We start from the raw sequence: 20,644 nt of genomic DNA, 5'->3' as shown, positions 1-20,644 counted from the left end.
TTCGCGCATTTCACAGGTTTGCTTGAAAAAATATCCCTGAAAGTTGCACTAGTGCAACCTGTGGAGCTGAATTATTCGGCCAGGGGAAATATTAGAGGGCGTTGCAACTCAAGAAGGTAGGGCGAGGGAAAGGAAGGCCGGGGAGGAGGAAGCAGGCGGAACGCTGGAGAGGAGAGGGGGAAGCCTCCTCCCCTCTTTAGCGTTTCGTCTGCTTCCTCCTCCCCGGCCCTCTTTTCCCTCGCCCTACCTTCTTAAGTTGCAACGGACTCTATAGTCGTAACGATAATGCGGACGACTAACTAAAAGTCGTTAACTCCTATAGTTAGTAAATATAAGCATAGGGTTTCATCGTCCTCGGAAGGGGCTACGAGAGCCTGGATAGAGCGGTGGTGCATTCAAGTTGCCACTCGTGCAAGAACCGCGAGGCTGCGTTACGAAAACGCGTCTGCGCGGTTTTTAACGTTTCTTATCGTGCACATCTTCACTCCCCCAGCTTTGCGCTTGTTGCTCGAGGGGTAACTTTAACACACTACCGTGCTTCAAACGCGCACCAAGTATTTCTAAAATTTGCCGATGTAGTGGTTTTCGATGACGCTCAGCAGATTTCTAAATAGAACCATACGTTCATTTGAGCCTTTTAAAAAGTTATATAACAAAATTTTATAAATTATCAGACTTATGGCGACAATTAGTGAGCTGACCCTATAACGCACTGCACAATCATCCCCTGCTCACTTGCAGAAAGCATTTGAATGCTGCGTTCATGGCTTTTTCACAACAAATCCGCAAAGCCTAAAAAGCACACTGCATAGGGTTGACGTACGTCATTAAAACAGATGCGTTCATTACAGGTGTGCACGTCTACTGCTTTCTTACTTGCATTCATGCCTACAAAAGACTTTTGCTACTTTTCACTTTTTTTTTAATGCCGTTACACCTACACTATTATGCGGCCAGGGGAACATAATGTATCGTGCTAATCGGAACGATAGTGCAGATAGATATCTACCATTCGTTAATCACCTTTCTAGGTAATTAGCTTAAAATAAACATAAGGTTTCGATTAAAAACTTGCTGAACATCGTAGAAAACCACTGAATCAGTAAACTGTGGAAAGATTGAGCGCTTGGATAGCGCAGTAGTGGGCCAAGGTTAAGGCGCGTGCAACAGAGCCAAGGCTGGCGGTACGAAAACACGGATGATGAGACGGAAAAACTGTGCTGGCACCACTAGCCTTGCGCCTGTTAGACGAGTGGTAGCTTTAGCGCACCACAAATAAGCTTCCCACGTGCTCCAAATCTTTCAAAAATTGACTGGTTTCAATGTTTTCGATGACGCCCCAGGGGTCGTTTTCGTCATTCATCTCCAGCTCGCTTGCACCTTTGCATTTTAATGGCATTATCATTATACGCTAGCAAGTTTATTATAAGTGTTATATGTTCATCTTCACGAAATAAAATGTGAATTAACGAATTTTAGTTAATTCGCCGACTTAATGTCACGATCAATTCCTGATATTATGTCCCGCTGGCAGTATAACTCACTACGCAAAACAAAATTATTGCTCGCGACTTTTTTTTTAACACATCTGTAAAACCTAAATAAAGAACACCTTTTATTTTCCAGCTTCCCCGACGACATGAAGAATCTTTCGCTCGAAAAAGATCTAGTCTCCAGGCCCTCTTATTACACTGCATACTTGATCAGATTCAGTCATGAGTGTACCAGCAAATTACCTTACGAATTACTTGTCAGAGGTCCAAACTTTCATGTCGGCAAGTGACCGTGGTAAACTGATTGACGAACTGAGACTTAACCGCACTAGTGAAAATAAATACAGAAATGTGTTCAAACAACGCACTACATCATATAACAACACATACAACTTAATTTTCTAAATTTTCTGTATGTTTTTATCTTTCCTGTCAAACGATATATGAAATGTCTTTGTTCGATACGGTGCGCAATAAGCAAAAAAAAAAATAGTTTATCCGTCGGCGCTCAAGATGCCTGTAAAGCCACGGCCATACTGCGTATACATCATGCAAAAGACAAAAAAAATTCCGCTTAGACAGAAGCATAGATATGCATGACGCATGCTTCTTAGGTGCCTGATATAATTCTGTATATCGTGTCTCCCGCCAACACCGCGTCTGTTGAATGATGTATCAGCAATGATACTGCGGCTTCTTAATGAAGCCGACGTATCAGATAACCGGCCCGTTGAGGGATATCTAGAGAGATGTCCCCGTGCATGGGACTCTGGAGATAAAAATAATCGCAACCATGCGATCTCTCGCTGTTGACTTCATCTCGTCGGCCTGCAAACGTCCCGATATGTTATCATTTCGGCGCGTGGGGGTTGAACTCGAGTGGCACGATATCTTTCAACCCGTCCTTCAGACCGGGAGACATATCTCGTAAACTGGACGGGGTCGTGGGATTGCGTGCTCCGAGACTGTATGACGCGCCGCTATGTCGTCGTTTCATTGGCATCACGATGCGTCACTGTCACTTAGAGACAAGTGACAGCAAGTGCTTACGACGGCACTGGCTGTTGTAAGCAGATCGTCCAAGAATAATTGTCTGCGGCTTGTTCTTTCTTTTGATTGCGGTTTTCTGGCATTCAGAGGGAGGCGGGGGACGGGGCAACGAGCTGGCAATTGAAAATGTCAGGCAATTTTTTTTTTTCTTCTTTCGCTAATGATAGTTTTTTGTCGGCGACAGACCAGAAGATTGTGGGAAGTGGGTGAATCACGCTCCGACATAAACTCGGAAGTTAAAACAAAACAAAACAAATGAGTAATGTTTCGAATAAGTAGAATCGATTCTATTTTACCTTAAACTAGCCTCTCAACGGCCAGACGGCGCCAGCAGAGTGAGAGAGCATACGAGTATACCATGTCTCGTTGTAACTTGGCAAAGGGAGAACGCTAAGCCCTACATTGCGTTCCGCAACGGCTTCGATGTGCGCTACGTATACGAGCGCGACACGCATGACGCACCAATAATCCTGACACTGACACTTCTCAGTAGAAGCGCTCTCTGGCGATAACATACGTAGTCACGTGCCTCATTCCGTTATGCCGATCGGCCCGCAGGGGCTGCAGGAGTTTCTGCCGTACTAGCTCGCACGTTGCACGCCCACGTCTTTCTGGACTATACACACCATTTCTTGCCTCGGACAAAATAGCTAAGCGACGCCACCAAAGTGATAGCTCCGGATCGAACGATGCAGCCCCCACTTCAAGGCCTACCCAATGCTTCCTGCTGCAGTCGCTAGATGGCACCAAACCGAACAACATTACAGGTTACTCCGTATCACTTTAAGTCCAAGTGCTGCCGATTTTAGGATTCGATGGAGCCACTCCAGCAGCTTTAGAGATGCATCTTCAAGGCGCTCCGTCTTCTTTGTGGGTTTGCTCTTACCGCGGCTATGGACTAATCAAGCGTAGAGAAAACGATAGGGTCGCGGCGCATGCAACGTGTATACATACTTCACTAATATCTTCGATTACCATACTTTAATATTATCATTTAGTAGGGGTGGAGAAATTCATTAAAAAAAAGTGATTGAAGAAAACATGAGCCATTCCACCCTGTGAAGGCGGATAACCAGCGAAGCTGTTTAGCACACCACACAGACGGGACAAAGAATTTTGAACAAAGGTACGAACCCATTTATTGTCTTAAAAGGTGGCTATCGTGACGAAAGGTACGCACACACATTCACTGTTGTCTTCATCGGTAGACGGTGGTCATTATTTCGCGTGAACGACTATCGCCGCCCCGAGAAGCCGGGGGAAACTAGACACGCGCGACGGGACCGCCGCCCCGGGTGAGTGGACGTTGCAACTCAAGAAGGTAGGGCGAGGGTAAGCCGAGCCGGGGAGGAGGAAGCAGACAGAACGCTAGAGAAGAGAGGAAGAAACCTCCTTCCCTCTTTAGCGTTCCGTCTGCTTCCTCCTACCCGGCCCGTCTTATCCTCGTTCTACCTTCTTGAGTTGCAACGGACTATATATGCACGCAAGCGCTTGGAACGACGACCCTTACAAGAGTGATCAGTGAGTTTCTATTGAGTTTCTAATGTATTCTTGTAGAATAGATTAAAAACGAAATAGAAACTCATTGATAATTTTTTCAACGGAGAGAGGACGATGCGAGTGTAGACATGGCCGACACGGGTCGCACAGCGGCATATCTCTGAGAAACCTTTATTATCTACCTGAGAGTCTACTGATGTTGAAAATAGTGCCTATTGATATCTAATCGACTGAATAGACCTATTGCTAAATTAACCAAGCATCAAAGAGAATGCGGGGGTAGGTGTTCCACGCGCCGCACGTGCCGGCGTCTGCATCAGTAACTGTTCCAAAGCAAAATCCTAAAACAAAAGGCATCTTGCACGCGCGTTCGTCAACGCCTTATTTTAGTTATTTACTTCCAATCTGTTATACGGGGAACGTTCCGCACGTGCCGGCATCTGCAGAAATAAGTGTTCTAAAGCAAATGTCTAAAACTACAGTCTCCTATATCGTGACAAAGCCTGGCAGATCGCTACGAGAAGCGGCCGCCAAAAGGAAAAAGGAGGAGCGGCAGCAACGTATGAGAGGAGAGCCACGTGACTGGCGCCCCGCTGCGGCAAAACGCCGAAACGCAGCAGCTCGCCGCTGCCGCGACAGGTTGCCGCGATACGCAAGGACCCGAAAGTGTGTTTCGGGTCCTCGCCGCTGCAAAAGCTGTGCGCTGACGTCCAGGTTCCCCAAGAAATGGCTCTTTGATGCTCTGTCCTACCAGATCCTCGCGCTCCAAATCTGCGACAGGGCACTCTATGACTCTGTCGTCGAACTGCCAGGCTTTGTGAGTATAGAGGAGGCAATGCTGAAACAAACGGCATCCTGCACGCGCGTTTGTCAACGCTTTATTTTTATATTTACTTTGAATCTTTTATACGGGGACGGCGCCGCACGTGCCGACGTCTGCAGAAGCATAGCCTAGCTCCTCTATACCGACAAAGCCTAGCAGATCGCCACGAGACGCGGCCGCCGAAATTTAAAAGGTAGAGCGGCAGACAATAGATAAGAGGAGAACAAGGTGACTGGCGCCCCGGTCTGTGGCCGGCGCACCACTGCGGCGAGACGCCGAAACACACTTCTCCCGAGCGATGGAATGTCCGCTCCTGCCCCGCGTTCCTCGCGCAACCGCTTCTTTTTTCGTCGGGTTTGAAAACCATGTTTCGGGTCCTCACCGCTGCACAAGCTGTGCGCTGACGACCAGGTTCCCCGAGAAATTATTTGTGTTACCAGATCCTCGAGCCCCAAATCTGCGACCCTGCACTCTATGGCTCCGTCGTCGAACTGCCTGGCTTTATGAGTATAGAGGAGGCTAAGGCAGAAGTAACTGTTCAAAAGCAAAAGCCTAAAACAAATGGCATCTTGCAAGCGCGTTCGTCAACGCTTTATTTTGGTTATTTAGTTCGAATCTTTTATACGGGGAAGGCGTGCGCGTGCGGCGGTGCGAGCGTAGTTTTTGTTGACGCACATGAAAAATCCACAAAACCCTAGCCATAAACATCTTCGCTCCAAAAAGAAGCTCTTCCCGGCAATGTTCCTAAAGTCTACCGCGGAGCGCAGATTGCTACCCGTTACAAAGTAGCTTTTTACCTTGAAGTTGTGAAAAGAATAATCTCGACCACAGGCACTCGGAATGCCGCATCTCGGCTGCCCCGGCTGCTCGTGTCCGATCATCGGCCTGCCCACCGGTGATGTTAACGGGTAGTGAAAAGTAGAGATTTTTCATTATTTCTAGCAGAGAGCCTCCTCCTGGAACTCTCGCGGCCGGCGTAACTGAAAAATGTATGAAGTTTATGGAAAATATTCGTTTTTATAAGACATTTTCGTTATCAGATGAGAAAGGGTTATTGATGCGGTCTGCTATTTTCAAGCCAAATCGAGGACTATAAAAAATCCTCGGAGTTCCCCTTTAATGGGCGCCGAGAGGTAAATCAGGAAAACGTCGAGGTTCTAATGGGCTGGTGGTTGCAGCCGTATTATCTATATAGGAAGTGAAGTGTAACGGAAGTAGGCGTGACCACAAAGTGTCCCCTCAGTCTCTCGGAGTTCTCCTACTGCTGTTCTTTTGTTTGTGGCTGTCCTCCTTAGGCAGCCGCCCTCTCAGGCTCCGCCTCGACCGCTCCGAAGGAGATCGTACCACCCAAGGTACGATGGATCTACTGTCACACAGTTGAATAATCTGGAGGCAGCGCCTTGTTATCACGGCCAACCATTCTCGAGCTAGTGCCCGAGCTCTGTCCCGTACCATTATCTTCTCCTACCGTGTCCCCCGCGGGTCGCCCTTTTCGGAGGAGCAATGGGGGGCGGCAAGTGTATCACTAAGGCGCGTGTTAACCCCCCCCCCCTTTCCCCCGCCCCGTTTACGCCGCTTCGCGGCGATAGTCTGCGCATGGCTTATTAAAAAATATTAACCTACCTAAAAAATATTAACCTACCACGCCGCTTCGCTGTAACCCGCCGGCGGCCCAAGCCCCGCTGTAACACGTCCCAATGCACCTGCAGAAATGTAGTCCCGGCCCCGCGGTGAAGCCCCTCTAACCTTGGAAGAGTGGCGCCATTCATTGTTAAAGAAATGCTCGAGACGTGCCGCGCACCACTTATGGGAAGAACACGGCGTCTGAAATCTAGCTCAGTGCTGCTCTGTGCCGCCATGATCTTCCCAAGGGCTGCACGTTGCACGTGCCTCGTGCATCGACGCACCTTGCACTACTTTTAAAACATGAAGGAGCTTTACCCCGCGGACATATGTCCGACCCCGTCGTGACTGGACAAATGACGTTTTGCGCATTGTTCATACGCCCGGCGAAGTAGTTCTTACAAGACTTGGTTATCGGAGGAAGAAGGTATGCTTTTAGCGTTTGAAGCCGTGGACGTCTTGATAAAATCACACATACTTAATAATGCACCAACATATACACGAACTCATCTCTGTTACGTCACGGCGCGGTGGTGGCGCGTCGGACGCACTTCCGGTCCGGGGCTATGGGCGGAAGTGCCCATGTGAGACGTGTATTCCTGCAATGTTTTGAAAGGAACCAGACAAAAACCTGTTTTCTCGTCAAACTGCTGCACTGCTGCGACTGGGGCTGTACCAAGACAGTCGAGGAAGGTTTGAAGGTCAGTTTTCATGCGCTCGGTTCGTCCGAGAACGCGGATATGTGCCGTGAAAAGGGAAAACCAGACGCCGTCGGACCACGATTGCTTGGGCGGGAAGCATTTTGGGTTAAATTCACGGATACTACTGGCCATAAAATTTATTTGTTTTGTATACCAAAATGAACGCCGGAAAACCGTCAAGTTGTACGGACCACCTGCGAACTACGTTCAGTGCGCCTTCAAGTTCAAACGGTGGCCTGATCGTTCGAACTGTCGTCTGCTCTTTCAAACGTTTCTGCTTCTCGTCTGCTCTTCTAGAGGACCCCGGCCCGTAGACCAAATGTTGGCCCGGTACTTGCGATAAGAAGTAAGTGCAGGCCTTAAAAGACTTAAGTTTGAAGGTTGGTAAGCAGGCTCGACGTAAACAGTAGCTAGAAGGAGATGTTGATCATTGTTACCAGTGGCCGTCACCGACTTGTTATCCCTGATTCACTTGGTTAGATTCTGCTTGCGATTTTCAGCATCGACGTCGACCATCTCAGCTACGGTTCACGCTTTTGCAGTCCGAGCGACGTCGCTACTGAAAATTGCGAGCGAAATCTCATCTTGTGAATCAGGCTTTAGCGTACGTTCTGCGGCGTCCACGCGGAATTAATCGCCGCGTGTGAGATGATTCACGCGAAGTTTTGCGGTGTAACGAGCCTCGGTAATTTCGCTGACGCCGCTCAAGTAGTCAGACATCGTTAGGAGGACGTAGAATTAACAATTCCAACGCGAAAAAGAGCGCGGGATCTCACACCGGCGCCGACAACATCGCATTTCAATGGTTTGTTTATGGGCGACGGCGAGCTTTTTGCCCACACCCCCATCGCGCATGCGCGGCGCCGGTGGCATCCGGTAGGGGCGCTCCCGGCGCTCCGGTTTGTTTGTAAACATGAGTTGGAGCCTGACTCGTTTTACTACGGTTCTTGAGGTAAAACGAGTACAAGTTGTTTTGCACCACAGTCACAGGTGGTAAATTATCATCAATAATTACCAGCTAGGCTGAACACCCACTGAAATAAAAAAAAAAAATCTCAGTTAATTAACGTAGCATGTAAATATGGGGCAAATCCAGGTGTTGCCACGACAATGCTATGGGAACGCGGTTGAACACCCACGTAAATATGATCAGTTCGCGAGATAGCACGCGCGTATTTATGTTGACTCCGTTCGCCCTTGGCCAGTCGCGTCCGTACGGGAATGAGTTGTCGGGAGTGCAAGTTTACGTAACATGAGCGAGAGAGCTCCGCTTCACAGTCGGGTGACGTCCCCTTATCTCCGACGGGAACGGGCAGACGGCTGCCAGATGGCATACGGTGTCAGGGTCGGGCAAGAGGAGTGGGCGAAGGTCGTCACGCTTCGAAGCACCGAGCGCGAAACACATGGGGGGAGGTTGTGGCAGCCTCGTTGGCCTCGTTAGGAATGCGGGAGGAGCGAGCGAGCGAGCTTCAACTCGACAGAAGAGTCGGAAACGCGCCAAGATCTCGCATCTTTTTTTCGTGTCATTTCTTATGCAATCCGGATACGCGGAAATCAGGAACGGGAGTGGCGGTATTCCGCATCCTAAAATACACATAATATATAGAAGCTAGATTTAAAGGGGTACGGAAACAAAATTTTAGCGCCGATCTTTCTGCATAAATATGGGCTAGGGACAGGCACCACCTCGGAAATATCAATATCGCGCTGTAAAACACAGGAAAACTAATTTTAAACCTAATTAAACGATTTCAAATTCACATCTGGTGGATGGTGGGAAAGTTCTCGTGACATCACTTGTGGCATAGGAACAACGCCATTCTGCGGCAATACGGCGTGCCGGCAGAATTAGCCTAGGCCTGAACACATTTGCAAAGCCTTGGCGGAGAAAGCCAAAGCGTAGTTGGCCACAGTGAGCTCGTTCACGTTGCGGCTCATTGCACGACACGACCCGAGCATGCTTCTGGCACGGCCGGTATTAGTTGCTGCGAGTCGCGAGCTGCGAGCCGACGTTAAAAACAGATATGTTTGAACTCCGAGAGGATACAAAGGCTGCTTTTAGGGGCTCGGCTCCCCCTCCGATGAATACAAAGGTCGATTTCTTAAAAAGTGGGGGTCAGAGACAAGTTGGCATCACTCTGTAGCCAATATCTATCCATTGAAGCGGAACAAGGAGCGTTTCCTGTGGACTCTTCTTTCGACTGCGAAGGAATTCGAAACCGGCGCACCACGCTTGTGGGAGGAGCTTCTCCTACCTTCTTGACTTGTAACCGACTATAGTATTCAAGTTAATTTTAGTAAGAATTATCTTGAGTAGAGGTGAAACACTTTGAAAAATAATGGAAGGCATTCAAAGATATTCAGCAAGTATGTTGCAAGCCGGTAATATAAGACTGCTGAAAATAAAATTTTATGTGACTTTCAATGACTTTCAAGCCGCGCCTTAACTGCTGCAATTGAGGGTCACTTTAAACTAAATCGGGATATTCAACGTAATTGGCGCCGAACTGTTTTAAAAGTTACCCCCAAAAAATTTTAACCCATATTTCTTCTTTTTTTTTTTTTTTACTGACTGAGAGGAATGCAACGGGCTCAAATCAAACACTCATTCACGAGTGCACATAGGAAGGGGGTAATTTGAAATAAGATTTTTTCTTTAAACTAAGTTTTGGTTTGCACAGTTTCAATCAGCTCTAAATTTACATGACTCCCCTCAACGACCTTAATATTTTATGGTTGTAAAATTTTTTCAGCGCGATATAACATTTCTTTGCGATATAATGAAATAAAAACGCTTTCATCTCCTTTTTTGCGAGAGAATATCCCGCGCCAAGCATTTGACAAACCAGTCAACGGTTATATCGTATATTAATGGAGCACAACACCTGCTCCCTCTGTAATACCAGACACGAATAGCAATGTGTCGAAAGTCATGTCTATACTCAGACGAAAATATTGTTTAGACGTTTCACTTCTCTTCTTCAACAGATCGGCCGCGTGACTGGAACTCCGAGAGTAACCAGAGCTAGGTTCCATGTCCAAAACGGATATAATGTTTATGAAAAAAAAAAAACCTGAAGCAATTGTGAATGACAAATGTGACTGCGCCAGACGTCCACAATAGTGCTAGAAAGTACGCTATTGTTATCGATATTATTAGCGCTTCTCTTTAGACGGATGTCGTAGCGATCACAGCTGGCTTGAGTCCGCTTGTCGCTCTTGAAGCTGTTCCGGGTGCTGAAAAATACTCAACTCGCAGTACGCGGCTATATATAAAGTATTCCGAGCATAAGTGAGAATGTTTCATGACACAAGATCTCACAGCTCGCGCAAAGGAACCACTACTGCCGGGGAGCGCATTTTCCTCCAACAAAAACAAGGGTAACGAGAAGCTTTTCCCGGCACTGTTCCTACAATATATCGCGGAGCGCAGACTGCTACTCATTGCAAAGAAATTATCCACCTTGAAGCTGTGAAAAAAATCATTAGCCATTCCACTCTGTGAAGGTGAATGGCCAGCGAAGCTGTTTCGCACACGACACAGACGTGACACAGAATTTAGGAAAAAGGCACGAACTATCGCCGCCCCGAGGAGCTGGAGGAAACTAGACACACGCGACGGGATCGCCGCCCGGCGGAAAGCAGACACGCGCGACGAGACCGCCACCTCGGGAGAGCGGAAGGAAACTAGGCACGCAAGCGCTTGGAACGACGATAAAGAGATGAAGCGCGAGCTTTTGTTGGCGCACATAAAAAATCCGCTGAACTCTAGCCATCAACAGCTTCGCTGTAAAATAATATCGATCGCTGGAGCCCGGAAAGTCGCTTCGCGGCTGCCCGGGTCGCTCGTCCGCCTGCCCGCCGGTGACGTGCAGGGGTGGGGAAAAGTAGGGATCTTTCACTGTGCATGCCAGTAGAGACTCGCCTCCTGGAACCCTCGCGACCGGAGCAACTTAAAAATTCAATAAATTCAAGGGAAATTTTTATTTTACAAAATATTTGGGCTACCACTTGAGAAAAAAGGGTTATTGATGCGGTCTCCCAATTTTTCGCCAAATCAGACTATAAAAAAAATCGTTTTAAGGGTTCAAATTACATCGCCTCTTTTGAGCAATGAAGCCAGGGGCGTCGGAAGGGTTTGGCACGAAAGGGGGGAGAGAAGGGGGTGCACAGAAGTCAAGATTTCTGTTCTATTGAAATAATTGCCTCATGCGCCCTTAAAAAAAAAAAAAACACGCCGCCGCTTTTTTTGTCGTTACTGGACACTGGACGAAGCTCGCTTCTGGACCGCGACTGCCGCATATTACAAACCCAGACAGCGCACATTTGTCTCTGGTATGTCCAAAGGGTGTCTGTCGTCACCTTTGGGATAAGAAGGACGTCCCTGGGAGCTCCCACTAACCTCCCATAAGCATCCCGAATGAGACTCTGAATGAGCCTGGAAGCTCCCGGAAATCCCATGGACCTCCCAAAGATCCTCTTGGGCATGGCTATAGGGATCATAAGGAATGCTACATTTTGCACGGGATCTTGAGGGGAAACTGTACTACATTTGAGCACAGTGAATGCATGCTTCAGGCACCTTTCGTCATAGCAATTGATGCAACCGATATGAATCATAGTGATGTGCATCAATTGTCATGATGAAGGCTGTCTTGAGCCTGCACTCATGTACTCAGATTTTATGCACTAATGTTTCAAAATAAAGTTTTAAGCAAATCTGAGATGTAAAGCTCTTTGGGCAGTTATGCTAAGCAAAGATAGTTTATGATGCAATGCGCCATGTACCGCAGCTCAAACTTCTTATTGCAGGACATTTGATCATGAAATGGTGCAAAAATGCACCTAACACTAAGCATTATATAGGCTTAGTGGATATGATGAATACTGTACTTTTATTTTAAAAATAATAAATGACTAGCTGTCAGTAGTTAAACAGAGCCTGGATTACCTGTTAATGAAAATTATAAAACATCTTCATTAACAAAAAACAAATTACTCTTTAATTGTCCTTGTCTTCCCCCGGTACCATCCCCGCAGCTTCCCTAGAAGGAAAGTGGAACATACCTATAAGAGGTTGTGTTTTACTGAGTTACACTAGCACTTCCGCATGAAAACCCCTATGGCTTCAGAAACTCACCACTCAGAGATAAGTTTTAAGTGAACAGGCGTGGCTTGATATCTTAACATTAACACTCCCAGGTGTGCTGAAAAGCCCTCTTTTGCCACGGACAGTCCCTCTTTGATCAAACTTGCTTGTCTTAGTTCCCGCTGTTCCTTTTTTCTAGTTGCTGTTAGAAAGTCCTGTGGTTCTGATATACAACACTGCAGCACTCACATGCAGCCCAATCTTGCATACTTAATCGTTTGCGGCATTTCTCCAGTCGTCCTTTGACGTGGCGCATTTACGTCACTGCTGTCCTTTCATTGTCTTTCAGTGTTACCTTCACTTCCTTGTCGTTTTGTTTTCTGTTAGGACAGGAGAAGAAGCGAAGGGCGCGAGCGTGCACAGCTTCGATCGGCGCTCTGCGAACAATCAGCTTCAAAGGCGAAAAATACCCCAAACCTTCCAGCAAGAACCACAACACCGGGTGCCTAAAGGTATTTGCTACCCGAGGACACCACGTTTATGGAAATCGGACCACCGCCTGGCCTTGTTCAGCCAATTCCTCCTACCGACGGGCCGGCGCCCCACTAACCCTAACGAGGAATACGGCACCTGCAGCAGGCCAGCGGCGGGGGCGGAGCCCTCCCCAAGGCACCGAGACCCAAGATGGATTACGTCGAAGTGGCAGGTGAGGACATCTCACCGGAAGAGTGTACAGCAGAGGCCGGCTGGCTCGTGAGCCACCGACAACGGGGCACACGAGCCCTCAACAAGCTAGGCCTCACGGCGACGAGCACAGCCAAAAACGACGCAGGTGGCCGGACAGGAAACCGAAAACCACTTCAGAGACACAGGAAACAGCGTCAGCAACCAGCCCTCCCACGCGAGGACATAAAAATCATTCTGCGGCCACGAGAGGGCCTCGATGTTACCAAGGTGAGCTCCGCGAGGCTACGCGACGGCGTATTTTGCGCCATCGGTCTCAAAGAGCAGGAAGCCGAGGGAGACCTGCTACGGGTCAACCCGGAGAAAAACATCATCGTGACAAGCACACCAAGCATGGAACGAGCTAAGAAATATAACTCCATTTCAAAAATCTGCATCGCAGGCAAGACCTATGAAGTCACCGCGTACGCGGCGCCGCCAGAGGATACTGCTAAGGGGGTTATACATAATATCCCAGATTATGACACCGCGGAAGACATTACGCGCAGCCTTGTCTACAACAAGAACCCTACCATCCTTCAGGCACAAAGAATGGGAAAAACCAACTCGGCGGTCATCGTCTTTGAGGGCAACAAAGTGCCCTATTATGTATATTACCGTGGAGCGGAGTACCGGTGTTTCTTACATAAAAAAAAGCACGAAGTGTGCTCCACCTGCGGAAAAGTGGGACACCGCATGGACGTCTGCCCGACGCCCGAAGACAAAATATGCCGCTCTTGCGGTGCAAAGAATCCACGAGAAGGGCATAAATGTGACCCCAAGTGTGCCCTGTGCTGTGGGGATCACCCCACTGGAGACAAAAACTGTAAGAACCGGTTCCAAACGCCGTACCTACTACGGAAGAGACAGCGAGAAAAAGAACGTCAGAATGGCGCTGGTCAATATGGCGGGCACCGAAACGCAGAGTCGACGTCCGTTCTGGGTGGCAGCGAGGGCGGCGGGAGAACGAAAGAAAGGGGGACGAGAGATCGTTCGGGCTCCTTCCCACGTCTACCCCACCGCGGATCATGGAGCGACAACGACGCGGGACAGCGGCAGCAGCGCCGGTCAAGATCTAAGTCAAGATGCCGGAGCCCTAACACCCAAGGCCGACATGAGTCAAGATCGACATCCCGAGGCGGCCGACACGAGACTCCGGGAGGAACCAAGCAGAACAAGGTGAGCTGGGCTAGCACGGTCTCCCACAGCTCGGCTCCGCAGAATGCAAAGAAAAAGATTATCAACCAAACTAGCGCGCAACAGGCAGACAGGCAGCAACAGGGGGAACTCACCAAAATCAAGCAAATGCTAGAGATGGTAGTCGCCGAGAATACAAAGCTAAAAGCTGAAGTGGCAAAACTAAGAGGAAGCGAAAACGCCGACAAACTAGTCCCCGAAACGCAGGGTCCCTCGAAATCGCAGGCCCCACCGCCAGACCAGGGCAAGGCAAACACACCACGACCCACACAGGTCCTGCTAGCTGAGGACTCGTCCAGTGACGAGATGGAAAACTCGGAGCCCGAGTCTCCTCCCCCGAAGCGTAAGGCGAAAGACCCAACAATAACAAACATCCCAAGGCTCCCAAAGAGAGCAGAAAAAAGGGACGCAGAGACACTGCAGCATTTCGGGGAGAAGCTGAGCGAAATGCTCACCACAAAATTCGAAGCCATGCTGGCGAAATTTGCCGAGAGCATAGGCACGCAAATCGCAGCACTTAACGCTAGGGTAACGGCGATTGAGGCCACCTCACCGCGCTTCACCGGCGGGGGAGGAGGAGCAGGGCCGATGAAATCCACCAAGCCTTACGCCAGACCCGTATCATTGGAAAGCGCTAGAACAAGCCTAGAAAGTACACAGCTTAAGGATTATGGCACCGAATAATCACAAATACATAATTTGGCAGTGGAATTGCCGCGGGTACCGCCGCAAAAGGGGGAACCTACAGCAATTCATAGACAATAAAATAGCAGGAGAGGCGCCAGACGTCATATGCCTGCAAGAAACGGGAGCTTTGGCTAAACTTTCGGGGTACAAACCGTACTACAGTGAGGAGGAACCGGCCTCGGACGATAAACGTATAACAGTAGCGACCCTCGTTAGACGTAATCTGCCGGTTATACGGCGCGATACCGGCGTAACTACCGTGGACCACGTCCTCGTGGAGATCATCTCAAGCCAAAAAAGGGGCATGGGAAGCCTATTTGTATTAAACGTATACAGCAACCCACGCAAGCAACATAGATTCGCGAACCTGTTTCGCAAGACATTAGACATTGCAAAGCGTCAAACACTAGTGATAGTAGGTGATTTCAACGCACACCACCCAGCCTGGGGATACAAGCGGGAAATGATCAAAGGACGGAATCTCTGGCTGGATGCCCAGCAGGAGAGGCTGTCTCTGGTCACCGACCCCGCGTACCCCACTAGGTTGGGAAACAGCGTATGTGCGGACACCACGCCGGACCTAACATTCACAAAGAACGCTAAAAAGGAAGCCGAGTGGCTAAACACGCAGGAAAATCTAGGAAGTGACCACTATATAGTGGCCACAAAACTAGAAGCGGGCCCCCACAAACCAAAAAAGGGCACGCAGCTTAAGATCGTCGAGTGGGACGAGTTCAGGGAACTAAGAGCAGCCGAACGTTATTCATACGAGGACAAAACAGAACCGCACGAGATTGAGGACATCGAGTCGTGGGTCGAACAGCTTCACACATGCGTACAGAAAGCAACAAAGACCATTCCGGAGGAAGCCGAACTAACACAAGCCGACGCTAAGCTTCTGCACATGTGGGAAGCGAAGCAAGGCTTGCAGAAAAGGTTAAACAAACAAAAACTAAACCGCGCACTTCGTCGACGTCTAGCGATCCTTAATAAAACAATAGAGGACTACGCAAACCAGCTGTCGCTCCAAAACTGGCACAGCACGTGCGACGGTATGGAACTACAGATGGGCCTTGCAAGAACCTGGAATATCCTTAGGTACTTAATCGACCCAGATAAAAGTAAGACCACGCAGAAACACAATTTAAGTAAAATTCTGCACACCTACCAGGGCACGAACGATGACCTAATCAAGGAAGTCCGCAACAGATACATCGGGACCAATCCAAAAGAACAACTTAGAACATACGCTGGAGCCTCGAATGAGACTCTTGACCAACCGTTTACGACGGCGGAGGTGCGGGGAGCCATACTAGGTCTCCGCACCAAATCCGTTCCGGGTCCGGACGGGGTAACAAACACAATGCTGAGGAATCTAGATGACGACTCCATCGAGGCTCTCACCAAGTACATGAACAAGTGCTGGAAGGACGGTAAAATCCCCACACAATGGAAGACCGCTAAGGTTATCATGATACCGAAACCGGGCAAAAAGCTAAATCTGGAGACCCTGCGGCCCATCTCGCTCACCTCATGCGTGGGGAAGCTGATGGAGCACACAGTGTTAAACAGACTAAACAAGTATATGGATGAGAAGGGACTCTTTCCCCATACCATGATAGGTTTTCGGCCCAGGCTCTCGACTCAAGACGTGATGCTGAGGCTCCAACATCAAATTATAGATGGGGAGGAATGTTCCCCGCTAGACACCAGGGCCATTGTGGGGCTCGACCTCACAAAGGCGTTTGATAATGTAAAACACGCAGCAATTCTAGAGAACTTAGAACAGTTGGAGGTAGGTCAAAGGACCTACGACTACATCAGGGATTTTTTATCTGACAGGACGGTCACCCTGACAGTAGGGGGGGTTGAGTCTGGCGAGCTGGAGTTGGGGAGCAGAGGCACGCCGCAAGGCTCTGTCCTCTCGCCTTTCCTCTTCAACGTCGCTATGATCGGCCTGCCCAGCCTCTTAGAGAAAATACATGGCCTAAATCACAGCCTGTATGCTGACGACGTCACACTCTGGGTGGCTGGCGGCAGCGACGGGCACGTGCAGGACACACTACAGCAGGCAATAAACGCGGTGGAAGGGTACGTGGAACCGAAAGGCTTAAGCTGCTCCCCACAAAAATCGGAGCTGCTCCTTTATCGGCCAACCCGGAGAGGGCAGAAAAAGGAAGCAACCACCGAAAAACCACGAATTCATCTATACGCTTGCGGGGGGCTGCCCATCCCGGTAGTACACAGCATTAGGGTCTTAGGCTTGAAAATTCAGGAGAACGGCCACAACATTGAGACAATCCGAACACTCGAAAAAAGTGTGTGTCAAACCACCCGCCTCATTTCGCGGATAGCCAATAGGCATCACGGAATGAAGGAGGGCAACTTAATCAGGCTGGTCCAGGCATTCGTCCTGAGTCGAGTAACCTATGTCGCTCCCTTCCTTGACCTCAAGGCAGATGAGCGCAACAAAATCAACGCTTTAATAAAAAGGGCTTACAAGCAGGCAATTGGCATACCAATCACGACCTCCAACGAGCGCTTTGAAGCACTAGGATTGCACAACACGCTAGACGAGCTTGTAGAAGCACAGAGGATAGCGCAGATGGAAAGGCTCACCAAGAGTCCGACTGGCAGACACATCCTCCAGACGCTACATATCAACTACGAAGGAAGACTCGGGGAAAAACACGACATTCCACCCGATATCAGGGTGCATATACATATCCCACCATTACCAAGAAACATGCACCCCGAACACAATACGGAACGCAGGCAGGCCAGAGCACAAGCACTAGATAAAAGGTTCGCACACCTCGAGGACGTGGTTTACGTGGATGCCGCAGATTACAGTAGTCGCGACGCCATGGCCACATCGGTAGTTGATCGAGAGGGCAAGTTAATTAATTCTGGCACGGTCTTCACGACTTCATCCGAGGTTGGGGAGGAAGCAGCCATTGCACTGGCAATGACCTCGTCCTCCCAGATCAAATTCATAGTAAGCGACTCCAAGCCGGCAATTTTAAATTACACGAGGGGACGCATATCGTCCGAGGCACTCAAAATTCTACGGACCGGTTTCCACGGAGATCGAGTTAGGGGAGTTCACATCGTGTGGGCGCCAGCTCACTCTGGCCTCCCGGGGAATGAGAAGGCGCACGACGCGGCTCGAGGCTTAACCGACCGGGCCGACGTCACCAACATCTTTGACGCACACTCGTTCCGCCGGTCGGACAGAGACAGGCTGGTTGCCTATCGGGACGTGATTAACCACTACAGGCTGGGAAGGGCTAAATACCCCGCAGCAGACAGGACTCTGTCCAAATGGCAGGCAGTGGCGTGGCGCCTTCTTCAAACTAATACATTTCCAAACCCCGTGGCGTACAGTCACTGCTATCCGGGGCTTTACTCCAGCGCATGTAAGCATTGCGGGGACAGGGCCGACCTGCAACATATGGTCTGGGCCTGCCCCTTTAAAAAACATAGAAACAACAGAAATAGAACTCAAACTTTAATGCTAAACATTAGAACCTCCGAGCAGTGGGAGACCGTGCTGCTCAGCTCGGACCCGGGTGAACAGGTCCGTCTGGTCCAGATGGCCGAGGCCGCCGCCAAGGAACAAGAACTCCTGGCCGCCGACTGAGGGGGGAGAGGGGGAGGCTCTCTCAGCACTCCCCCTTCCCTGACCCCATCTATGGGCAAATTAAATGTTGTCATCATCATCATCATCTGTTAGGACACCTGTAAAAAATATATTTTGGTATACACCAACTCATGTTTACAAACAAACCGGAGCGCCCGGAGCGCCCCTAGCGGACGCCACCGGCGCCGCGCATGCGCGGTGGGGGTGTGGGCAAAAAGCTCGCCGTCGCCCATAAACAAACCATTGAAATGCGATCTTGTCGGCGTCGGTGTGAGTCCCCCTGCCCTTTTTCACGTTCGAATTGTTGGTTCTATGTCTTCCTGGCGATGTCTAACTACCTTGAGCGGCGTCAGCGAAATTACCTGTAACGGGAGCGTGCTCCACCAGTGAACCAAGCTCGTGCCGGGCAAGCTCGTGCCCGGGCAGATCACGGAGGCGCCATAATAAAAGGCTAGCCCTAGTCGACCTCCCGCTGTGCGAACCTTCTTCTCGCGCTGATACATGGTGTCAGAAGTGGGATACGGCGACCACGCATCCTTCGCTGACTTCGTGACCAAGCCATGGACGGACTTCGACCTCCGGAGGGACTCTTGCTGACGGGCAACCTTGCCCAGAATTGGCGTAAGTTCCGGCAGCGATTGGAATTGTACCTCGAAGCCACGGAGCCAGTAAACCCGCGCTCCGAGAGGCAGAAGGCCGCCATTCTGTTACACGTCGCGGGTCCAGAGGCGTTGGAAGTTTTTAATACTTTCCAATGTTCCACCGAAGAACGCGAAAGCTACGCTACGTTAGTGCAAAAATTTGAAAGCTACTGCACGCCGCGCTGCAACGAGACTTACGAAAGATATATATTTCGCTCGTGCAAGCAGAACGAAGACGAAGCGTTCGAATGTTTCTTCAGAGACCTACAGCTCAAAGTACAGTCGTGCAACTTTGGAACTCTGGCCGAATCGATGATTCGAGACCAAATTGTTTACGGGACAGCCGACGTGAAGCTGAGAGTAAGACTGCTACGCGAAGACCCGTTGACGCTCGAGAAAGCAGTACAACTTTGTAAGGCGGCAGAAATATCAGCCAAGCAGAGGAAAACCTGGGACAGTCCGGGGCAGACCGTGGAAGTCGTGTCGAAGCAACGCCAGTCCCGCCAAGCAGGAAAGTGAGGGCGGTGTAACACGAAGCACGAACCGAAAAAGTGTCCCGCATACGGCAAAGAGTGCTACAAATGCAAAGGAAAAAATCACTTCGCCACACGCTGCAAGACAAAAGTTCCTGTTGATAGCGTGCACGACGTGCCCGAGGACCATGACTTCGACGTCTTGGAAGTGCAAAACTGCGACAGCAAGGGCGAATGGTGGGTACAAGCGCAAGTGGCTGGGAAGCCTATTAACCTAAAGGTAGATTCCGGAGCGCAAGCTAATCTGCTACCGAGGAAGGTGCTGCGCCAGATTGACGACGCTGTTCCAGTGACCAGAGTAACCTCAGGGTTACGGGACTACAACGGCAACGCGATCAGCCACTATGGAACCGCCGTTGTCACTGTAAAGTTACGTGGCAAGGAAGCACGAGTGCAGTTTTTCATCGTCCAAGACCACCATCGACCCCTCCTGGGACTGCCGGCTTGTGAATACTTCGGACTCGTGAACCGCGTTGACGATGTGTCGGCTTGTGTGCCAAAGGACATAATTGAGACCTTCCCAGAACTCTTCGACGGACTCGGGTGCATCAACAAAAAGTACAAGATGGTACTCAAGCCCGGATCCGAGCCAGTCATCCAAGCAGCACGCAGGGTGCCCCACCTTCTGAGAGAGCCGCTGAAGAACGAACTCGAGCGCATGGAAAGTGCTGGAATCATCACGAAGGTGGACGAGCCATCAGACTGGGTAAGCCCACTTGTTATTGTACGCAAAAAAGATGGAAAATTGCGAGTGTGCATGGACCCTAGGAACGTCAATGAGAGCCTGAAGAGGGAACATTTCCAAATGCCTAAAAGAGAAGACATCGAGGCAGAGTTGGCAAACGCGAGTGTCTTTTCGAGACTTGATGCCAACGCGGGCTTCAATCAAATACCGCTGGAAGACGCAACATCGCGAATCTGCACATTCAGTACGCCTTTCG

The 20,644-nt window shown here is 49.7% G+C and overlaps 1 protein-coding gene across 1 annotated transcript; it reads left to right on the top strand.

The window, feature by feature from the left end:
• The first annotated feature begins 12,963 nt into the window (after positions 1–12,963).
• Positions 12,964–18,579, top strand: LOC120843649. The gene is made up of 2 exons (XM_040215072.3): positions 12,964–14,817; positions 14,906–18,579. Exons 1-2 carry the CDS (start codon positions 12,964–12,966, stop codon positions 18,527–18,529), a joined length of 5,478 nt encoding a protein of 1,825 aa, XP_040071006.1. The 3' UTR covers positions 18,530–18,579.
• The last annotated feature ends 2,065 nt before the right edge of the window (positions 18,580–20,644 follow it).

The sequence above is a fragment of the Ixodes scapularis genome, unplaced genomic scaffold, assembly GCF_016920785.2.
Source record: "Ixodes scapularis isolate PalLabHiFi unplaced genomic scaffold, ASM1692078v2 PGA_scaffold6__148_contigs__length_123643588, whole genome shotgun sequence".
In the NCBI taxonomy this organism is placed as follows: Eukaryota; Metazoa; Arthropoda; class Arachnida; order Ixodida; family Ixodidae; genus Ixodes; species Ixodes scapularis.
Note: the sequence above shows the minus strand (reverse complement) of the source record. Positions and strands in the feature narration are given on the sequence as shown.